This window comes from Melozone crissalis, unplaced genomic scaffold (assembly GCF_028551555.1).
Source record: "Melozone crissalis strain CALT ecotype California unplaced genomic scaffold, PUWL_Pcris_2 ptg000068l_1, whole genome shotgun sequence".
NCBI classification, from domain to species: Eukaryota; Metazoa; Chordata; class Aves; order Passeriformes; family Passerellidae; genus Melozone; species Melozone crissalis.
In genome coordinates, this window is record NW_026535846.1 from 18,839,149 (window position 1) to 18,857,394 (window position 18,246).

Below are 18,246 nucleotides of genomic sequence, written 5' to 3' on the forward strand. Positions count from 1 at the left end.
AACTGATGCCATTGAACAGCCATTGAACAGACAGGGTGCTTTAGTCCTTTTTGTGTTTCAGATCACCAAAGGTGACAGTGTAACTCAAATGATTTATTGCACTGCCACTGGCCCGTGGCAGGAGCATGTTAGCTCTGAGTGTAGATGTGCCTTTTATTCACTGCTCTGCAGAAAAGGGGGTTGCTTTAGAATCTCTTTTAGAATAATTACTGAATGCAAAGGCAAGGCACTCCTCATTCAAATGAGGTTATTTAAGTAGTTAAAGCCAGGCTGGTGAAACTGCAGGCCCATCTCAGCCTGCACACACTCAAAGAGCAGCAGCAGGAACAGGTTTTACTCGTGACTCTTTGCCCAATCCTAAAGAGCACAAGGCCAGCTGGACATCCAGCAGCACCTGAGAGCCCCAATCCTTCACTTGTAAAGATTCATGGAGAGGAACAAGACACCACCTACACCCCCTCCCTCCAGCTGTACACAAGATGTTTCCAGGACAGACAGACAATGATCCAGAGAGTTAGACTTGGGTTTATTTCATGGTTACAGGTAGCCTCCAGCATTCTTTCCCCATTAAACATTGCCTAGGGTCTATAGTATCTGGGAACAGAAATACATGGCTGCAGCAGGAAAGCAAAGCAAGAACCCCACAATAAAAAAGCACCTTTGGATTGCAGCATTGCAAACTTTCTCTGTGCTGTGTTGCTCAGACAACTACTGAATCATGAACACCAAATCAGAATGAAAGAATTTCTGTGGTCCTTCAAGGAGTGGAAATTGTAAATGGCAGGTTGGTCTGATAAGGAAATTTAGTCCATGAGTTATTCTCACACAAAGTTCTTCTATATAAAAATATACCAAGTTCTTGAAAATTTGAAGCACAGCAAATAAATACAGCTGGTTTGGGGCTGAAAATACATCACCTCTGAGGGCAGAAGCATTCTCTAAAATAAACCTTGTCCCAGCCCTTCACTGAACTGGGTCCTGCTGGCATTTGCCAGGTCAGAAGCTGGGTTTGATGAAGTTTTGTCCTTTGTGTCCGAGCTTCCCAGACAGAGGCAGGTGTAGGGAGAGGAGCAGTTCCCAGTGAGGTATTTGTGAAGTTCCCGTGCAGCCTGTGACTCTGCACTGAAAGCAGCTGTGGGAGGGGTGGGGCTGACATCGGGGTCATTCCCACTCTCAGCATGAAGAGACAGAACATGGCTACAAGGACCAAGAGGAAAAGGTTTCAGGTGTCTTCCTTTTGTCTCCTAGGTTGCCTGAGGGCTGCCTGAAGAACAGGAGCTAGTCAAGAACAGCTGAAGTCCACACAGGGATCCCAAGCATCCCACTCCTCCGAGGAAAAAGTGAGTCCTTAATGTTTTCCCAGCCTTCCTCACTATCAGACTGAACCTTTTCTTGGATGCAGAAGAGCAGAAAGTAAAGCAGTTTTAGTGGTTTGTGAACTCCTTGGAGCAGCTCTGAGGGCTCAGAGGTTTCTCTCATTCCTAAAAGAAACAAGCAGCTTGTTAGAAGAAATACACAAACCTGTTTCTGTTATGAAACAGAACTATCTCCCATAAAGCATCTCATTTAATTACCTACTTGTTTTCTCTTGTACAGTGTCCAAGGGGACCTGTGAGCCTTTCCTCTGTACCAAACACTTCCTTTTTTTATTTCTCTGTTGCTGTTTCCTTGCTTGACATTTCACTAGGTTGCAATGCACCTGGGTGAGGTTTAGGGATCAGTAATAAAACTCTGCTCTTTGCCAGTGCCCTGAGCCTTTTGCTTTTTTAATCCTGCTGCAGGCAAGGTCCCCTTGAGGGACAGGCCAGGTGTGTTACCTGCATCTGCTCAGGCTGTCCCAGAGCTGTCCCCTGGCTGTGTCCCCCCCGTGGTTGTGTCCAGGTGCTGCTGTGACCTTGTGCCTGCAGCCACCACCACCCCAGCTTGGCCACCCTGCCATTTCTCCAGCCTTTACCTTGTAGCCAGACTTGGCACCACGAGCCCTGCCTGGAACAGAAATAGCTTCTGCAGCCCTGTTTTCTATTTTTATTCTGAATCACTCCTTAAAATGTCACCACTCTTCTGCATTCCTGGGTTTGTCACTGCCCTGGCTCAGGGTGAGTTTCAGGGATGGGGTGCTTTGTGTGTTTTAGTAATGGCTTGGAGTCATTAATGTTCCTAACGCAGAGGAGCACATTCCTCCCAGATCCCTGCTCACCGAGAGCACAGCAGGACACAGCCCCTGCCTACCTGCCCGGTACAGCAACACCCCGGGGCCGCTGTTAGAGCAGCGCTGATGCTTTTGTTCACGGTAATTACGTGCCAGAGAAAACAACAAAAGGTTTTATTTGTACCACACCCACCAATTACTGCCTGCTCCAAGAGCCAGGACAGTTCCCTGGCTGCAGTCACTTTGCTTTTTGCAGTTAAATTACCACGAGGGCATCGCTGAGCTCTCAGTTTGGGGAATATTTGCTTTGAAGTTAAATTGAACACTTAGGGATTGCAGAGGGAACAGTCCATCTCCAGGTAACTTACATGTTTCCAGATCTCTCCAGTCCTCTCAATTACAATCGTTTGTGATTTATTGACAGGTGATGTGACCTTGTAGTCATCAGACAGGAGACCCAGAATAGGATACTGGTTCCTGTACCTGCAGAGAGTTGAAAAAGTTGCTTAAGAGGGTCTAAACAAAGGAAAGCCCAAAGGATGTGTTTCTAAAAAAGGTGAATAACACGTTACTTTTTGGTGATGATGGCTGTCACCCCAGGGGACTGACTGCCCGAAAACTTGTCATGCTTCAGTCTGAAGAGCTCCTGACAAAACCAAAAGCAAACACTGATGTCAAGTCATGTTTTCTGAAGTATCAGTTCACTAAAGCCACAACAAAATATTTGCAGAAATTTGTCTCAACAGTCTGAAAATCTGCCCTTCCAGAAGGCTGGCAGAGAAAACAGCATTCAGGTAGAACAAATCCTGACCCCCTTTCCTGAGCCAGGAGAGGACAAGGGACTTCCTGGTAAGGTTCCACCTACACAGTACATGGAGGCTTAAACACAAAAACCCTCAGAGGAATAACTTGTATCAGTTTACCTCTTGCTGTTGTTTAATAAAAGCCTCTTTGTCCTCCAGCAGCGATGTCAGTTCGTGCAGCCTCATTTGCAAGTCGCTGTTGCTCCCCTCTCTCCTGGTTATGTCCTGCTGGACCTGGCACAGCTGGGACTGCAGAACAAGGCAGCAGCTCTCAGGTGTGGGGGGCTCTGGGCAGGGCCCCTCAGCACCCACCCAAGGCTCTGGGGGTGGCATTTCATTAACACCACCAACAGTGAGGCCCAGGGATTTTCAGGTCAGGAAGTTGAGCCACACAGTAAATTCAGAAAGTGCTAACTGGACTGAATTCTACCCAGTATTAAATTAATGATTTTACAATTCTCAAGCTAAACCAACACTGAACCAGTTGAATTGGCATTCAGAGCTGGAGATTTTTACCATTGATTTCCATGAGAGAGATTTCCTACATACAGCAGTGACTGGGATTAATTTTTTGTTTCCTATTAAGCATATTTTGACTAATTTCTTATGTTATCAGGACACACAAAATATCTCTCTAGCACAGCCCACTAACCAGGTTGATCCGTAATTTTTTCATGTAAAGAACAGTTGGGTTTTTTTGAAATCACGGTTTTATGTTCTACTATAAAGGTGCTAAACCATCACCAGTGTCTGTGAGTAAAGTAACTGCACAGCCAGAAGACACCCAAAAAGTGCCTGTGGAAGATCTCTGCTGCTCCAAGTGCAGGAGCAGCTGTCCCTGCACACACCAGCAGAGCCCCTCACCCTGAGGCTGCGGATCTCCCTGTCCTTGTCCTCCCTGAGGTTGTTGATCATCTCCACGTAGCGGCTGGAGAGCTCATCTGTCGTGGTCTGCAGGGTCGGGCTGGAGCAGCTCTGCACAAAGAACCCAATTTTATTTTACAAAAAATGCTTTCATTGTTAGTTTCCCTACACTGATCCCTCTGAGTCTGGCACTCAGCTCCTGCACCCAGCCAGGTGAGCCCTCACCTGCAGCTTGAGGCTCTGGATCTCCTGCTCCAGGGCCCTCTTGCTGTACTCCAGCTCCTTCAGCTGGCAGTCCTTGTCGCCCTCGCTGAGCCGCAGGGACAGGAGCTGCTCCTCCAGCGAGCGGCACTTGGCAGTGCTGTCCCTGAGCCCTTGCTGCAAAGCACAGGGGGAATGAGCACCTGGAATTCCTCAGGGGAGGAACAGCATCACACACACAGCAGGCAGCAGTTCCTCAGAGTAACCAGAAGTCAGCAAATTGCCCCCGTTTTGGCTGCCTGGAATGACACTGGAAATGTTTCTTGATGTACCTGCTGCTGACGGTTGTTCTCCCTCAGAGAAGCCAGCATTGTTTCATATTCTTTCACTTGGGAATCCTTAAAAGCCAAATCCTTCTTCAGCAAGATATTGTCAGTTTCCAGCTTCTGCAGGACAAAAGTCAAAAGTTTACAGTCAAAAGCTGCAATTTTTCAGTCAAGTCTTCCCATAAAGTGCAACACAGTCGTTAACAAAGGGATGTTTTAGAACTGAGAGAACGCTCAACTTCCTTGAAAGTTTGGGGTTTAGGTACATAGCACACGCTGTAGCGCCTGTGGCTTTGTGCTGGGTGGTGAGCACTGGCATCCAGGACACTGCCCTTCCAGTCTGCCTCAGAAACAAAAAACCCCAAACAAACAAAAACCATCCCAAAACTAAGCCCACTGCACCAACTCCTTGTTCTGTGTTCAAGTTCAAACTCTTCTCCCTCAACTTTGCATTTTCCAGGACAATGCTGTGACATTCCCAGCAGTGCTGAGCACTTGGGCTGGTGTGGGAAACATTGCTGCTTCCCCAGCAGGAATTGGCTGCTGCCTACAGCCACAGGGCTGGGATGGCTGAAGGCCAGAGAACCTGTGCAGCTGCCAAAGCCACCCCTGTCCATCCAGCCCAGAGAACCTGTGCAGCTGCCAAAGCCACCCCTGTCCATCCAGCCCCCTGAGGCACTGCCAGAGCAGCCACTGCCCCCAGCACAGGCACAGCCTGCAGTGCCAGCCCTGGGCTCCTGCTGCCAGCTGGATGAGGAGGATGAGGAGGATGAGGAGCAGGACTCACCCCCAGGTCATCCTGCAGATGGCAGAGCTCCTCCCGCAGGTTCTTGAAGGTGGAAAGCACAAGTCTCAGGGATTTGTCCGATGTCGCTCTCATCTGGGAGGGGAGAAATGAAAAGGATAATTGAGATTAATTAGGTAGCTTTGTTTACAATATGCCTGACAAGAGGTAGAACAGAAACTGCTTTACAGCTGACAGTAGCTTCTGAAACCATTGCACATCCTTTGAAGTGCCCACAGTTTCTACAGGAAACATTTTCCTTGCTCTTTGTTCTGCAAATGCCAGTGTTCAATTTCTGCCTTGTAATGCAGGACAACGTTGTTAAAATGGAAGGAACAGGGTAAGGAACTGCCTTTGTACACCAATAAAGGGAAAAATAAATGTGTTAATATTATACAATTATTATTTGAACTTTAAAAGCTTTGTGCTCACACTGATTTTTAAAAATTACTGCCCTGCCTGAAAAGGCACAGAGGAATGAGTCATATTTGAGATCTGGCAAAGCTTTGGGCTCAAGGATGAAGGAATTTAATTAACATTTTTAAAAATTTAAATTAAAAAGCTCATACAGCCAACTCCTCCCTTTAAAAGGAAAAAGATCCCAAAGATGAAAGGAGTACCTGGATGAAAGAGAAAACCATAAGTGACCACAGCCCAACACGCTTCTCCTTTGGAATGTTAATTTTAATGCCTTTAATAGCTGTGTATTGATTCAGGTGAAAATATAAATTGTTGCATTTCATGATACATGTATATTATTTAAAAGAAGAAAAATAGATTTTGAAAGGACACACAAAACAACTCCTCAAGCTGTAATGCTCCTGGAAGGGCTGAATATTCTGTGCAAAAGCTGTGGTTTTTACCTGTCCAGACAAAAGTGAAACCCTCCTGTGTGTTCCCTTAACTTGGAGCTCTCATGCTCTCTGTCCATATGGGGATTGGCCCCTGCCCAGTTTTTTATCCCCATTGGTGCTGAGACTTCATTCCTAGTGTAACTCACCTTTCTGTTTGTGATTAAAGTGGAATTTCACTTTTGCCTTATGGTTCTGTTGGTTTTATTGTGTAAGATACTACAGATTAAGTTTAAAAGAAGGAATTGAGTCAAATGGTGAAATTTAAACTAAAAAAATATAAGTAAAACCCCACTCAGCAATTGCTTAGTGCTGGAAGTTCCTAAATCCAAGAGGTGCCTTGTGCTTCTCCAGTGGAGTTCTCTGTGTCCTTAGAGGAGCCTCTGGGCATTCCCAGCTCGGGATCCTGGGCTGTGCAAACCCTTCCTCCCTGCTCTGTCCTGGTGGCCAAGGGGTCTGAGAGCACCCCGGATGGATCCTGACAACACCTGGTTCCCCAAAAGCCATTCTGGCTGCATTTTATAATCACAGCTGTGGGGATGTAAAACCAGCTGGACATAAAGACAACAGGAAATGCCTGTTCCAGCTTTTCACCTGGCGCTGAACCAGCCTCCCAGGACAGTGTGCCCCTGTGAGGCCATGGAATGTCCTCATGCTGGCTGGGATGTCCATGGGGTTGATGTCCCTCTTCCTTGTAAGAGAAGCACAGAACAATTCCAGCTGGAAGGGATGGGGAGGTCAGGGCAGGGCAGCTGTGAACTCAGAGCAGGCTGATCCTTCTCAACCTCATTTCAATGGATTTTTTTTACCAGGAAGTGATTCCAAGGAGCAGCTCCCAGGTAGGATCACCCTTCCCCTACCTGAGGGAGCCCAGATCAGGACACTCCTGCTGAGGCTGCCCTGGATCCTGCTCTGACACACCTGCCTGGCAAAGGCAGCTCTGAGTGCTGAGTGTGCTTTTGGCATCCAGCAGCAAACAGAACCATTCCTGCTCTGGTTCAGGAGTAAAGGGTTTTGTCCTCCTGGGCTGGTTCTTCAGCTCCCTGCCTGCTCCGTGCCCAGCCAGGGGGTTGGGCTGGGAGCAGGTGGGATTCAGGCTCTGCTGCTGGGCTTTTAGCACCTCCTGTTTGTGTTTGGCTTTTAAAGCCTTAACACACAACACACAAAGATGAAAGGTCCCTGTTCTCCTGTCAGTGGTCAAAAGCCAAGACAGTTTCAGTGAAACTGCAGGAAAGCCCCAGCAGAGCTCAGTTTAAAATACAGAAGTGAACTGTGGGTCCATGTGACATTTCCTTTAAAGCCACCATTCCACCCCCTCACTCCAGAAACAATGGGATGAGGGAATGCAGAGTGAAGGGTGATATGTACAGAGTCCCTCCAGAGTGTGAGCCAGCTCCTAGTCCCAGCTCCTACAGGCTGCCAAGCTGCCATACCTGCAGGAGATAACGAATCTGCTGCTTTGTTGCCTCAGACAGTCCTTTGGGAATTAATTCTTCAATATCTTCAGTCTAAGCAAAGAAGGGAGGAAAGGGGAGACATCTTGATTAAGAATTTTGCCTGGTAGATTAGTAATGTGGTTTCTTCATTAATTACACAGCTCTGCTATGAAAAACATCTTTAGTACAAGGCAAATAAGAACAAAAATAGATCAAAGTCTATCCAGAAAGCTTCCAAAGTCTTTTATATGTGGGGCATGTACAAAGTGAGATAAAGTGATACATCAAGCATGTATTCAAATGCTTAAATTCAACCTTTAAAAGCAGTTTTTAAACCAATCCTCTCTCAGGAATTAACAGCTGATTCTACAACAACTCCCAGCAGTTTATGGTGGGCCAAAACCTCTGAATGGGCTGCCAATAAACGCCAGCTGACCACCAGGAGATGCTGCCTGGATTCACTGGAAGTGAACCCTGGACAGGTATTTCTGCCCCATTCACACTGAATGCCTTCAAAGGTGCAGCTCCTGCTGCTCAGCAGCAGCTTCACTGGCCAGGGAGTGAAAGAGCCTTTGCAAAAAACACATTGTAAAAATGCAGGTACCTGTGCAAGTCATTTTCCAGTGAAAGCATTATTGGAACAGCAGGAGAGACTTCCAAATTTTAACTCTCATACTGGAATAATGCAAATTCTTGAAATTTCCTTTCAGTATTATCACATTTGCAAATACCTGCCTGGCAGTGGTTTTCAGGCTCTGAATGTTTTTACCAAGCAGGAAGCATTAACAGAGACCAGGCTCCTTCATTTCAGCTGCTTTGGCTTTGTTTGCTTGAGCCCTCCCCAGTGGTGGCAGGGACAGCCTGGGCCTTACCTGGCACGTGAATTCGATGTCGTGGTTCCTGTAAAACACAAAAAGCTGCTTGTGAACTTCCAGGATTCAGGCCCACATTCACCACTAAAAGATTATCTGAACAATACAGAGCAAGGAAGGGTCTCTCTCAGCTGAAGAGTCATTACCTTCAGCAGAGGAATTCCTGGGGAGACCGGAGTCCTACAGCAGCACAGCAAACACAGGCTGACTATCCCCACTCCTTTGGGCAGTTATCCCAATTATGGGCAGTAAAGCCAATTACTCACTTAATTGCCTGGGTAATGGTTTGCCCACAACTCTGCTGCAATTCCCTGCCCTGCTCTAGGTGTTGACTCAGGGTTTCTGTGATGGTTAAATTCCCTTTTTGCCCTGCTACAGGACCACTTTCCTTATTCAGTGACCTTGGAAGGCACCAGATAAGATTGGGAGTGAGGGGGAAGAATGAGGGTGATGGGAGGGGAGGGAAGGGGGGAAGGTTGTGCAGGGCACTACTGCCTGCTGTGACTCTCATTTCTTGCCACAGATGGTCTGCAGGGCTCTGCAGAAAATGTGTTTTATATTCATTTGGATGTAGAGACTGAGCTTTGTGTCTGGTGGTGGCTGGCCTTGATCCATGACACAACATCACAACAGGACTGAGGGAATTTGGGTTGTTCAGGACACAGCAATAGAATTGTGTCATGAAATGTATGTCAGGGTGTGCTGTAAGTTCTTGTTTGCTCAATGTACAAACATGTATGGGAGACACAATTCTTAAGCATCACATTCAATAAATTTCCTTGGCTTACAGCATTTCTATGCCCTCAGTTACTTGCAAATCAGATGAATGTGTAAAACATCAGGTCAATTCCAGCTGTCAGGAAGAAACAAAGAGCACAACCAATTCACAAACAACTGGATGTCTGGGACACAGGAATGACAGTGGCAATACCTTGTCCCAATCTTCTCCACGTGCTGCAGCAGGCAGCTGTACAGGTCGTTGCTCTTGCGGTGCAGCTCGGCCAGCAGCTCCCCAAAGAAGCGACAGTCCAGCTGCTCGGGGCTGTCCTGGGGGCAGCTCACCTGGGAGAGACAGGCAGGGCATCAGGACAGGATGGATCCCTTCTTTGGATAAAGCTGAACATGAAAATGCTACAGGCAGGATTTGGGTCTGGCTGCTCTTAGCAATTTTCAATTTATTTACACTTTTCTTGGTAGTGAGTCTTCCATGTCTGCTGGTTTTCAGTAAACTGCACAGAGAGGAATGACTTCCTTTAGAACAACAACACCCAGCAAAGTCCTGCTTCCACAGCAGTGTCCTCAGCCCAAGCTGAGTGTCCTGAGCTGGTTGATGGGAGTGTCCAGCTCTGGAAGGTTCTGCACAGGTCTGACACCAAGGTCCCCAGGGTGTTTGTGTTTGTCACCCAAACCCCAACTGGGTGCACAGGAGGGACCTGCTGCACTCCCTCCCCAGCTGCACCAACAGGCTGCAGGTACACCAGGAAGCATCAGTGATTCCACTGAATTTGTGTCAACAACTTTTGCATCAAATTGAAATACATTTGAAGCCCTGACTGATCAGCATAGGAGGAAAGGAACCCTGAGCTGATGTTTGCCCAGGTTCTAAAGCAATGTGTGTTCCCTCCCAAAGCAGAGGCTGTGCATCCCTCAGTCTTTGTGTACAGACTGAACCCTGACTGAATTGATGGGTAAAGAAAAGCAAAACCAAACATCCCCATGAGACTGAGCCCAGCTAAACACCACAGGCTCACCTCAGTCAGTGCACACCTGAGCACAGGTCTGTGACAACCAGAAATACTCCTCTCAAACAGCCCTTCCCCCCAACAGCAGGTGAGAAAGCCTTGGATGGTCCCAGACAGACACACAGACCCTGCTCAGTGACAGGGACATGGTGCTGAGAGTCCCCCACAAAGCTCTGGAGGCTGCAGAGCCACAAACCCGCTCACTCCCGGGCTTCTGTCCCTGCCTAAGAGCGAACCGAGCACAGAGCAAACCAGGAGCCCTCACCAGCTCTGGGGCGGCCGTGCCCCTCCTCACGGGGTGTCCCCGGCACTCGTCACTGCCCGGGCCCGGGCACAGCTCGCAGGGACTGTCCGTCTGTGTCTGCTGGCACTGCTGTGTCACCGGGGGCGGCGGGCACGGCTCCGGCGGGCACACCGGGAACTGCCGCTCCTGCACGAGAGGACCTGTCAGTGCTGGGAAAGGCCTCTGCTGGGGGAGAAGGGGTTAATGCTGGGCACTGCATGGATGGAAATGCCTCTGCTGGGGCAGAAAGGGTTAATGCTGGGCACTGCATGGATGGAAATGCCCCTGCTGGGGCAGAAAGGGTTAATGCTGGGCACCCTGCATGGATGGAAATGCCCCTGCTGGGGCAGAAAGGGTTAATGCTGGGCACCCTGCATGGATGGAAATGCCTCTGCTGGGGCAGAAAGGGTTAATGCTGGGCACCCTGCATGGATGGGAAATGCCTCTGCTGGGGCAGAAAGGGTTAATGCTGGGCACCCTGCATGGATGGAAATGCCCCTGTTGGGGCAGAAAGGGTTAATGCTGGGCACTGCATGGATGGAAATGCCCCTGCTGGGGCAGAAAGGAGCTGTCACTGCTGGGCACTGCATGGATGGAAATGCCCCTGCTGGGGCAGAAAGGGTTAATGCTGGGCACCCTGCATGGATGGAAATGCCCCTGCTGGGGCAGAAAGGAGCTGTCACTGCTGGGCACTGCATGGAGTGGGACATCAACCTCAACAGTGAATGAAATGTTCCTGTGACTGGCAGTGCTGGTGGTGGCTTCGGATGTTTTAATAATCCAAACTAAATTGCTTTTATACCTAACAGGGTTGTAATTCACCCATTTTCCTTCCAATTTCAGTAGCTGCCAGTGAGAAGCACAGGCAAAAAACTTTTCCCAAGGTGGATGTCCCACTACACATGAAAATTTCCTTTAGAACTATGCTCCTGATTTTACCTAAATCCAAACATAGCCCAGGTAACAAAAACCAGAAATAAAACTATGATTTCTAGTGCTAAACTCCACAATTTTTTATTATTTTCTTTGCATATCATCTGCAGAAAGAAAGAAACTGTTATTTGTAATTGCAGTTTTTTATCTTTCCCACCTCAGAGCCTGGATATCACAGAACTCAGCTGTCTAAAATCCAGAGAGGCAGGAAAAAACAAAATTTAAAAAAAAAACCTCAGGTAAATTACTCTGAGATATGATAAATTTCAAATTTTTTTCCTGTTGGGAATGTTTCAGAGCAATAAAATGGAACAATATTTTTGCAATTGACAAAACACCAATTGTGAGATGAAATTTCAGACAGGTTTGCCACATATATTTTTTCAAGAGTTAGTAAAATAAAAAATTGTGGTTTTAATTTTTTTTTCTAAATATCTTGGTTGTTCTGTTATAAAGCTATTCTGAGAAACTAATTCACAGCTACTGTTCAGATATAGACTGACAATATTAGAGATACAACAGCAGTTTTTAGTGTTAATTAATAATAAATTCTTAGGGGAAAATATGGCAAATATTCCACTTCCTGCTCTCCTTAAATATTGCTTCATTTACTTTGAGAATGTATCCTAGATCACAACAAGGCAGTTCTCAGGTTGCAAGCTACTCCTAACAAAAATCAGAAAAAAACCCAGAACCAACCCAACCCAGAAACATCAATTTCCTGCTACCAACTCAATTTTATTCTTGCAATAGATAATATAAACAGCCAACTTACTTGGAGGGGATTTAATAGCTCATATTTTCTTATTGTTTTTTCATAGATGACATTATTTCCAGGAGAGAAACTGGCCCCTCTAAGAAAAGGGGATAACGGCTCCTGTAAAACACAAAAATAAAAATATCCATAAATCCTGTCAAACAGCAAACTCAGGATTAGTGTAATTTTGAGTAAAAATAGATAATTTAGAGATATGAGAGATGTCCTTTAGGATGTGAACATGTGAGTGTGTGTCCACTGGGAAACAAAGTGGCTGTGCTTGCATAGGGACTGTGTGAAATAAATACAGTAGAAACAATTAGTAATTAATCAATATTAATAAAGACTGAACTGCTGAGAGGTGGGAGCCTGAGTGGCCATTCTGCAGTGTTTCCAACCCCTCACAATTCCACCTCCCACCCTCAGAGGTGTGAGCTGTGTGCTCTCAGAGTGTTTCCCATCCCCTGTGGAGGAGCTGAGGGAAGCCCAGCCCAGTTTCCCTACCTGGTCCGGGTTCTCGATAATGATCCTGCGGATGGTGCCCTGCAAGGGAGGAGAAAACCTTCAGGATTACTGCAGCTCAACCTCCAACACCCCTTCTGCCAGGGGAATCAGATTATGGACACTGGCTGTGAATACTTTGGGATCCACTGGCCACAACCACCTGGAGATGTTTTAAACCCAGGGCCTTCCCACCCCAAAGGAACTGGTCCATCTGCAGCACAGCTCTTGCTGCACATAGAGCAATCCTTCACTGCATTTTAAGAGCAGGGTGTCTCTCTTTGCAGGTCTGAGGGAATTAGTCCATGTTTTCTGTAAGTGCAGCAGAACAGGCTACAAATCAAAGCTGGATGAGCCTTCCTGGATCCCATGTCCCTGTTCCAGTCCATCTCTTTTATTTTTTTTTCATGTTACACATCAAACTCAGCTGGTGTAGATGGAGAGGCATCATACTCTTTTTGTTTCACCAAGGCATGAAAATTTGGATTCTGCTTAAACTCAGAAATGAATAGGCAGAGGAGCTGCCCAACAACCCCTGGGTAACATCCAGTGCACACAGCTCCACAGCTGCCACCTATGGGAATGGTGCCCACATCTGCAATGAAAAATGAGATGTGCCTCTTTAAATTACAAGAATCTGACCCTGGCAACAGCTTTGTTTTCAAATAGATTTCTTCAGGTTTTGCCCCAGCACTGTCTAGAAGCAATGGCAGGCACAGTCCTCCACCAGTTCTAACAAATCACACATTGCTGCAACCTTTCACATCCAGGTCTTTACCCAAACAAGCAGAGTTCCCACTGAACCCAGTCTAAGGACTGGGCAATTTGTCAGTTTGCAGCACGCTGTTTATCCTCCCTCACAGCACAGACCTCCAATTTTCATAATGAATCATTTCTTCCCCAAAGCCAGGGGGAAGTTTATGTTGCTGTAGCTCAGTCTCAGCCACATTCTCAGGCAGGTGAGGGCAGCTCTGAAGTAGGTCAGGTCTCCTATCAACTGTTGCATAAGTTTAGCAAGCCTGGAGCAGTTTTCCAAACCTCCCAAGAGTGAATCATAACAGCACCAGGAAAGAGAAACAAAAGTAGAAAAGAAACTGTTTTTGCAGCAATGAGAGTAATTCAGAAATTTCAAAATTAAAACTGCTGCAGAAAGTTGGGGAGCTGCTCAGTGCTGCTGCCAGCAGGAATCTGGGGACGCAGCACAGACAGGTGGAACATGCAGCCCAATCCTGCACCACCAGCACTGCACAACTGGAACCAAAATGTGAAATACTCAGCATAGGAATGGCCACTGGTCTCTTCTTCAGCCAGGTCTCAGAGCCTGCACAGCCTGAGCTCAGTGTCCCTGAGCAGCACACGGAGCTGTGACCCCAGAGAGCCCTGGGACAGCAGGGACTGGGACAGCACAGGGACAGCACATGGCCATTGTGTGACACTGAACAACAGCCCTGGAATCTGCTGAAAGGCTGGACAAATGTGCCAGGGTTAACTCAAAGTCTAGAGAGGATAACACATCCAAGGTGTCTCAGAGAAATAAACCCACAGCAGAGGAGTCTCGAGCATTTTAAGTTGAAACAGACCTTTATAATATTCTCATCGTACATGCAATATTATACAGAACCTAAGAATGTTTTGCCTGGATAAAATTATGCTTATTTTTGAGATACCCAAACTCTTTCATTTTCAAAGAACTGCTTTACAAACAGGGATTTGCCTGCCCTTTCTCCCATTCCAGCCAAGCAGGCTGGACTGGCACAGGCTGGGAGGGGACCAAGAGGCAGAAACGCTGCGTCTGTGCCAGCCTGGATTGCCCACACACAGCTCGGGGCTCTGCACAAGCAGCTGCCACCTCCAGCACCTCGGGAGCTGTCCCCAGCAGGGGGAACGTGGAAAGGATCTCGGGCTGTTCCTGTTTTCCAGCATTCCCAAGGGGCACAGCTCAGGTTATTCTCTCCAAGCAGTCAGAAGATGCAGTGTCTGGAGATGCAGCATTTTCTGTCTGGGACAAGGAAGGGAAGGTGGGATTCCAAAGGGAAAGCCCAGTGCTGGTGTGGGTTTGGAATTCATGACAGCCTGAGCAGTCAGTCTGGGTCTGTTTTACAGAATCACAGATTGGTTTGGGTTGGAAGGGACTTTAAAGTTCTTCCCATTCCAGCCCCCTGCATGGGGCTTATAAGGAGAATTTTAAAAGGTAACACTAAAACTTGCATGAATATTTTTGATAGTCTTTAAGACTTCTAAACAAGATTTTTTTAATTTTAGAATAAGCATTTGATAGATTTATCTTTAGTGTGCCAATTTTATGTAGAAGCAATCAAATGTCCCTTTTTTTTTTAAATTTCAACAGGTTACCCTTGGCTTCAGCCAACCCAGAGATGAAAGTGAGAATTGAATCTATGTCAAAGGCCTTTATCCACAACACATTGTCTTGCTAATGACAAGCAATCCAGTCATCTGCTCATGATTTATGAGTTCCAGCTGGCAGGTGAAATGGGGAAATGGCAGGCTGAGTTTGAGGCTGTTACACCACAGACCAGCCCTAAAGCTGGTTAATATTACACCATTTTCATGGGAGCCCTTTGCACGTCACAGAACTGAGCCCAGCCACACAAACACCTGACTCCCAAAACATCTTACATGGACAGAGAACCTCTACAAAACCTGCCAGGGTTTTGCCCTCTACAAACATTTCATACATGCCACTTTATGAATTATCTTTTCATGACCATGGAGAAGGGATTCATACACATAAGCCACACTGGAAGGCAATTTATTCCAAACAATTCTCATTCAGATCAAGCAAAGCAAAATTTGCTGTGAATTTCTCCACGGATAAAACAAACCACAAAAGTAGAAAACCCCTGAATCCTGAACCACAAAAAGTACCAGCACATGTGCTCTGTGCCCACAGCAATTTCAAATTCTCCCTCTCTCCAGCCTACTAGAAGTGTACATAAACACAAGAGCACACCCAGCCACATCACTGAAGACTAGCACTGTGTCAACAGGGATGTACATGTCTGTTATTGTTAATCCACACAAGCTCTGCAGAAGCAAATTAAATATTGCTCAAAGCCAGCCCTTTGCTTTAGCAGCAGCCCAGAGCTGAAACTGCAGCTCTGGGCTGCCCCCAACCCCAAACCCTCCTGTACACCAAACACCGATGGGAGCTTGCTATCAGTCCATTATTCACTTTATGAGACCCCACACAATGGGCTCAAAGGGCAGCTGATCCACTCCTGGGGAATGTCGTGCACCCCTCCCAGGGCTTCTCTGGGGCAACTCCCATTGAGCACCAAGTGTGCCACTTCTGCCTCCTCCCAGCTGACTTCCCTGTTTGTTACTGTTTTCTGCCTTAATAACTTCCTAATAATCTGTATTAGGCGCCTTCCTTCTCCACCACTGAAACTGCAACCCACACAAAGCCTGACTGAGCTACACCCTCTTGGCTTTAAAGTCTCGTCCAGCAAAACACTTCAGCAAGAAATTCGTTTTCATCAGCAGGACATAATGGATTCGGTGACTACGACAGATGTTGGAAATTAAACATCCTCCACAGAGCAGCGACAGCATTTGAGTCTGTAATCCTTGTTCACGTACTTATCCAGGCTGAGGAAGCTTGGGACTGCAGTGTTTATGCCAATGAATATTTAATTAATTAACTGCAATTCAGACTATCATCCAGCCTAGCTGAGCAGATCACTTATCTGGGAGGTGAGAGACCTGTGTTTACACTCCTGCCCCACATCTTGCAAAAGAGGATTAACAAACTGGATACAGAGGGAATGGCTCTGCCATTACCACCTCCTACAAAGCCCTTAGATCACAGATTTGTTCAGGAAAAACTCACCAAGATCATGGAGTCCAACCATTCCCCAGCACGGCCAAGGCCACCACTCGACCATGTCCTCAAGTGCCACACACACTTTTGAACACTTCCAGGGATGGTGAATCCACCAATTCCCTGGGCAGTGTGTTCCCATGCTTAACCATTTATTCCATGAAGAATTTTTTCCTAATATCCAACCTGAACCTCTGCTAGCACAACTTGAGGCTGTTTCCTCTTGTCCTTCTATTATCACAGCTGCTCGCTCACTTCCCAAGATTTACATAAACCATCTTGGAGAGGAAGGCAGCCTTCAAACTATGCAAATACTGCTTTGAAAGGAATGCAGATCTTGTATTGGTCTTAATCCAGACTCTTTCTGACAGGTAAATATAACACAGGAAAGAAAATTCAGTAAGAGTTCATCTTGAAACAAATGTACATTGCTATTTGAGTAGAGCAGAGCAACCCCATAGATGTTAATGACATTCTGCTGTATGAGGAAAAAATGGGCTGAGAATAAATTTTTATCTCTTTTCTGGTTTTGCAGTCAAATCTGTTCTAAAGCTATTGGTTTCTAGTTTTAATACACCTTTTGCACGTGTTAAAATGACATTAAATTCCACCGATACTTTCAAGCCATGCCTTGGATACACACACAACAAACCTGCTAAACTGCATTGCCAGGGCTTTCCAAGCCTGACTCCAACACCTCAGTGGCGGACCTTACTAAGCACCATCGATTCAGAGAGAACACAGGTTTCGGGTTCTATTTACATGAGCGGCCCCAAGTCAGCAGAGACAGGCAGTGACATCCCGGCGTGGGAAGGGAGCAACGCCTGCGGGGCTGGGCTGGGCCACAACCGGCCAGAGCCGCGTTAAAGGGTGCGAAAAGGTGACACCGCCTGGGGCCGGTGCCAGGGACCGCATCCCTGCCCGGGGACAGCCCGGCCAGCCTGGGGCCGGTGCCAGGACCGCAGCCCTGCCCGGGGACAGCCTGGGGACGGCGGGGAGCACCCACAGCTTTCCCACAAGGGGAAACGCGCGGAGGGGCCGGGGCTGGACCCGTCCCGACCCTCAGAGCCTCCGCCCCGCCAGAGCTCCCAGGGTCGGGCTCCGGCTTCGACGGCCCCTGATCCGGGCCGGGAGCAGCCCCCGAGGGGCCGAGCCGGGCCGGGCCGTGCCCGCGTACCTGTGGCGGGTCGCAGCCGTGGCCGCAGTCTAGCGGCGAGGCGGCCCGGGAGGAGCAGGAGGTGCTGAGCCGGCGGCAGCCCGGCCCGTAGGTGCGCACCCGGTCGTAGGCCACGTCCTGCGGGTGCGGAGCGGGGTCCAGGCAGGGCAGCGGCCGCGACGGCTCCGGGCACGGCGGGGGCTCGGGGCAGGGCGGCGGCTCGGGGCAGGGCCGGCGGGCGGGCAGGGTGCTGTAGTGCTGCTGCCGCCGGTAGTAGTGGTGCTGGTGCTGCTGCTGGAGGTGCGGGGGCAGCGCGGGCGGCTGCAGCGGCTGCTGCGCCCCGAACATCGCGGCGGGACTGCGGCGGCGGCGGCGGGGCCGCTCCGGCTTTACCTGCGCGGGCCGCGCCTTGGGCGGGCCGCACCTGCGGGCGGGGAGCCCGGGCCGACCCCGCCCCGGCATCGGCCCCGGCCCTGCCCGGAACGGCTCCGCACCCACCGCTCCCCGTACGGCACCCAGCGAAACAGCAGCCGGCGCTGGGGAAAGCAAACCCCGCGCTGTTCACTAAAGCTCTTTGCTGTTGTTCTCTTTGCAACGTGTGTAGGGAGTGTGAAGCCATAGTTACCTGCTGCGCAAATGAACTTAAGTATTCTTTTCACGGGAGGTTATTTAGTTGGCACAGAGCCGTTCCCACCTTCAGGAGCCGCGGTGGGCTCGCAGGAGCTGTGCCTGGAGCAGCAGCCGCCA

The 18,246-nt window shown here is 48.3% G+C and overlaps 1 protein-coding gene across 1 annotated transcript; it reads right to left on the reverse strand.

Annotated features, from left to right (window-relative positions):
• Positions 1 to 1,264: 1,264 nt before the first annotated feature.
• POF1B (POF1B actin binding protein) lies at positions 1,265 to 17,847 on the reverse strand. Its single transcript, XM_054289406.1, has 15 exons — positions 17,521 to 17,847; positions 12,506 to 12,544; positions 12,020 to 12,121; positions 10,294 to 10,458; positions 9,218 to 9,348; positions 8,287 to 8,314; positions 7,412 to 7,486; positions 5,131 to 5,223; positions 4,350 to 4,463; positions 4,042 to 4,194; positions 3,817 to 3,927; positions 3,073 to 3,201; positions 2,722 to 2,795; positions 2,518 to 2,632; positions 1,265 to 1,481 (listed from the first exon to the last, which is right to left on the reverse strand). The coding sequence occupies exons 1-15, from the start codon at positions 17,845 to 17,847 to the stop codon at positions 1,476 to 1,478; spliced, it is 1,662 nt and encodes a 553-aa protein (XP_054145381.1). The 3' UTR covers positions 1,265 to 1,475.
• Between the last annotated feature and the right edge of the window lie 399 nt (positions 17,848 to 18,246).

Excerpts from the sequence above, each read along its gene's own strand:
- POF1B (XM_054289406.1), bottom strand. The coding sequence starts at position 17,847 with ATGTTCGGGGCGCAGCAGCCGCTGCAGCCGCCCGCGCTGCCCCCGCAC. Across the intron at positions 10,459-12,019 it reads AGCTATTAAATCCCCTCCAA|GAGCGGCAGTTCCCGGTGTG; the intron begins GTAAGTTGGCTG and ends CCTCTCGTGCAG. Across the intron at positions 2,796-3,072 it reads TTATTAAACAACAGCAAGAG|GAGCTCTTCAGACTGAAGCA; the intron begins GTAAACTGATAC and ends TGGTTTTGTCAG.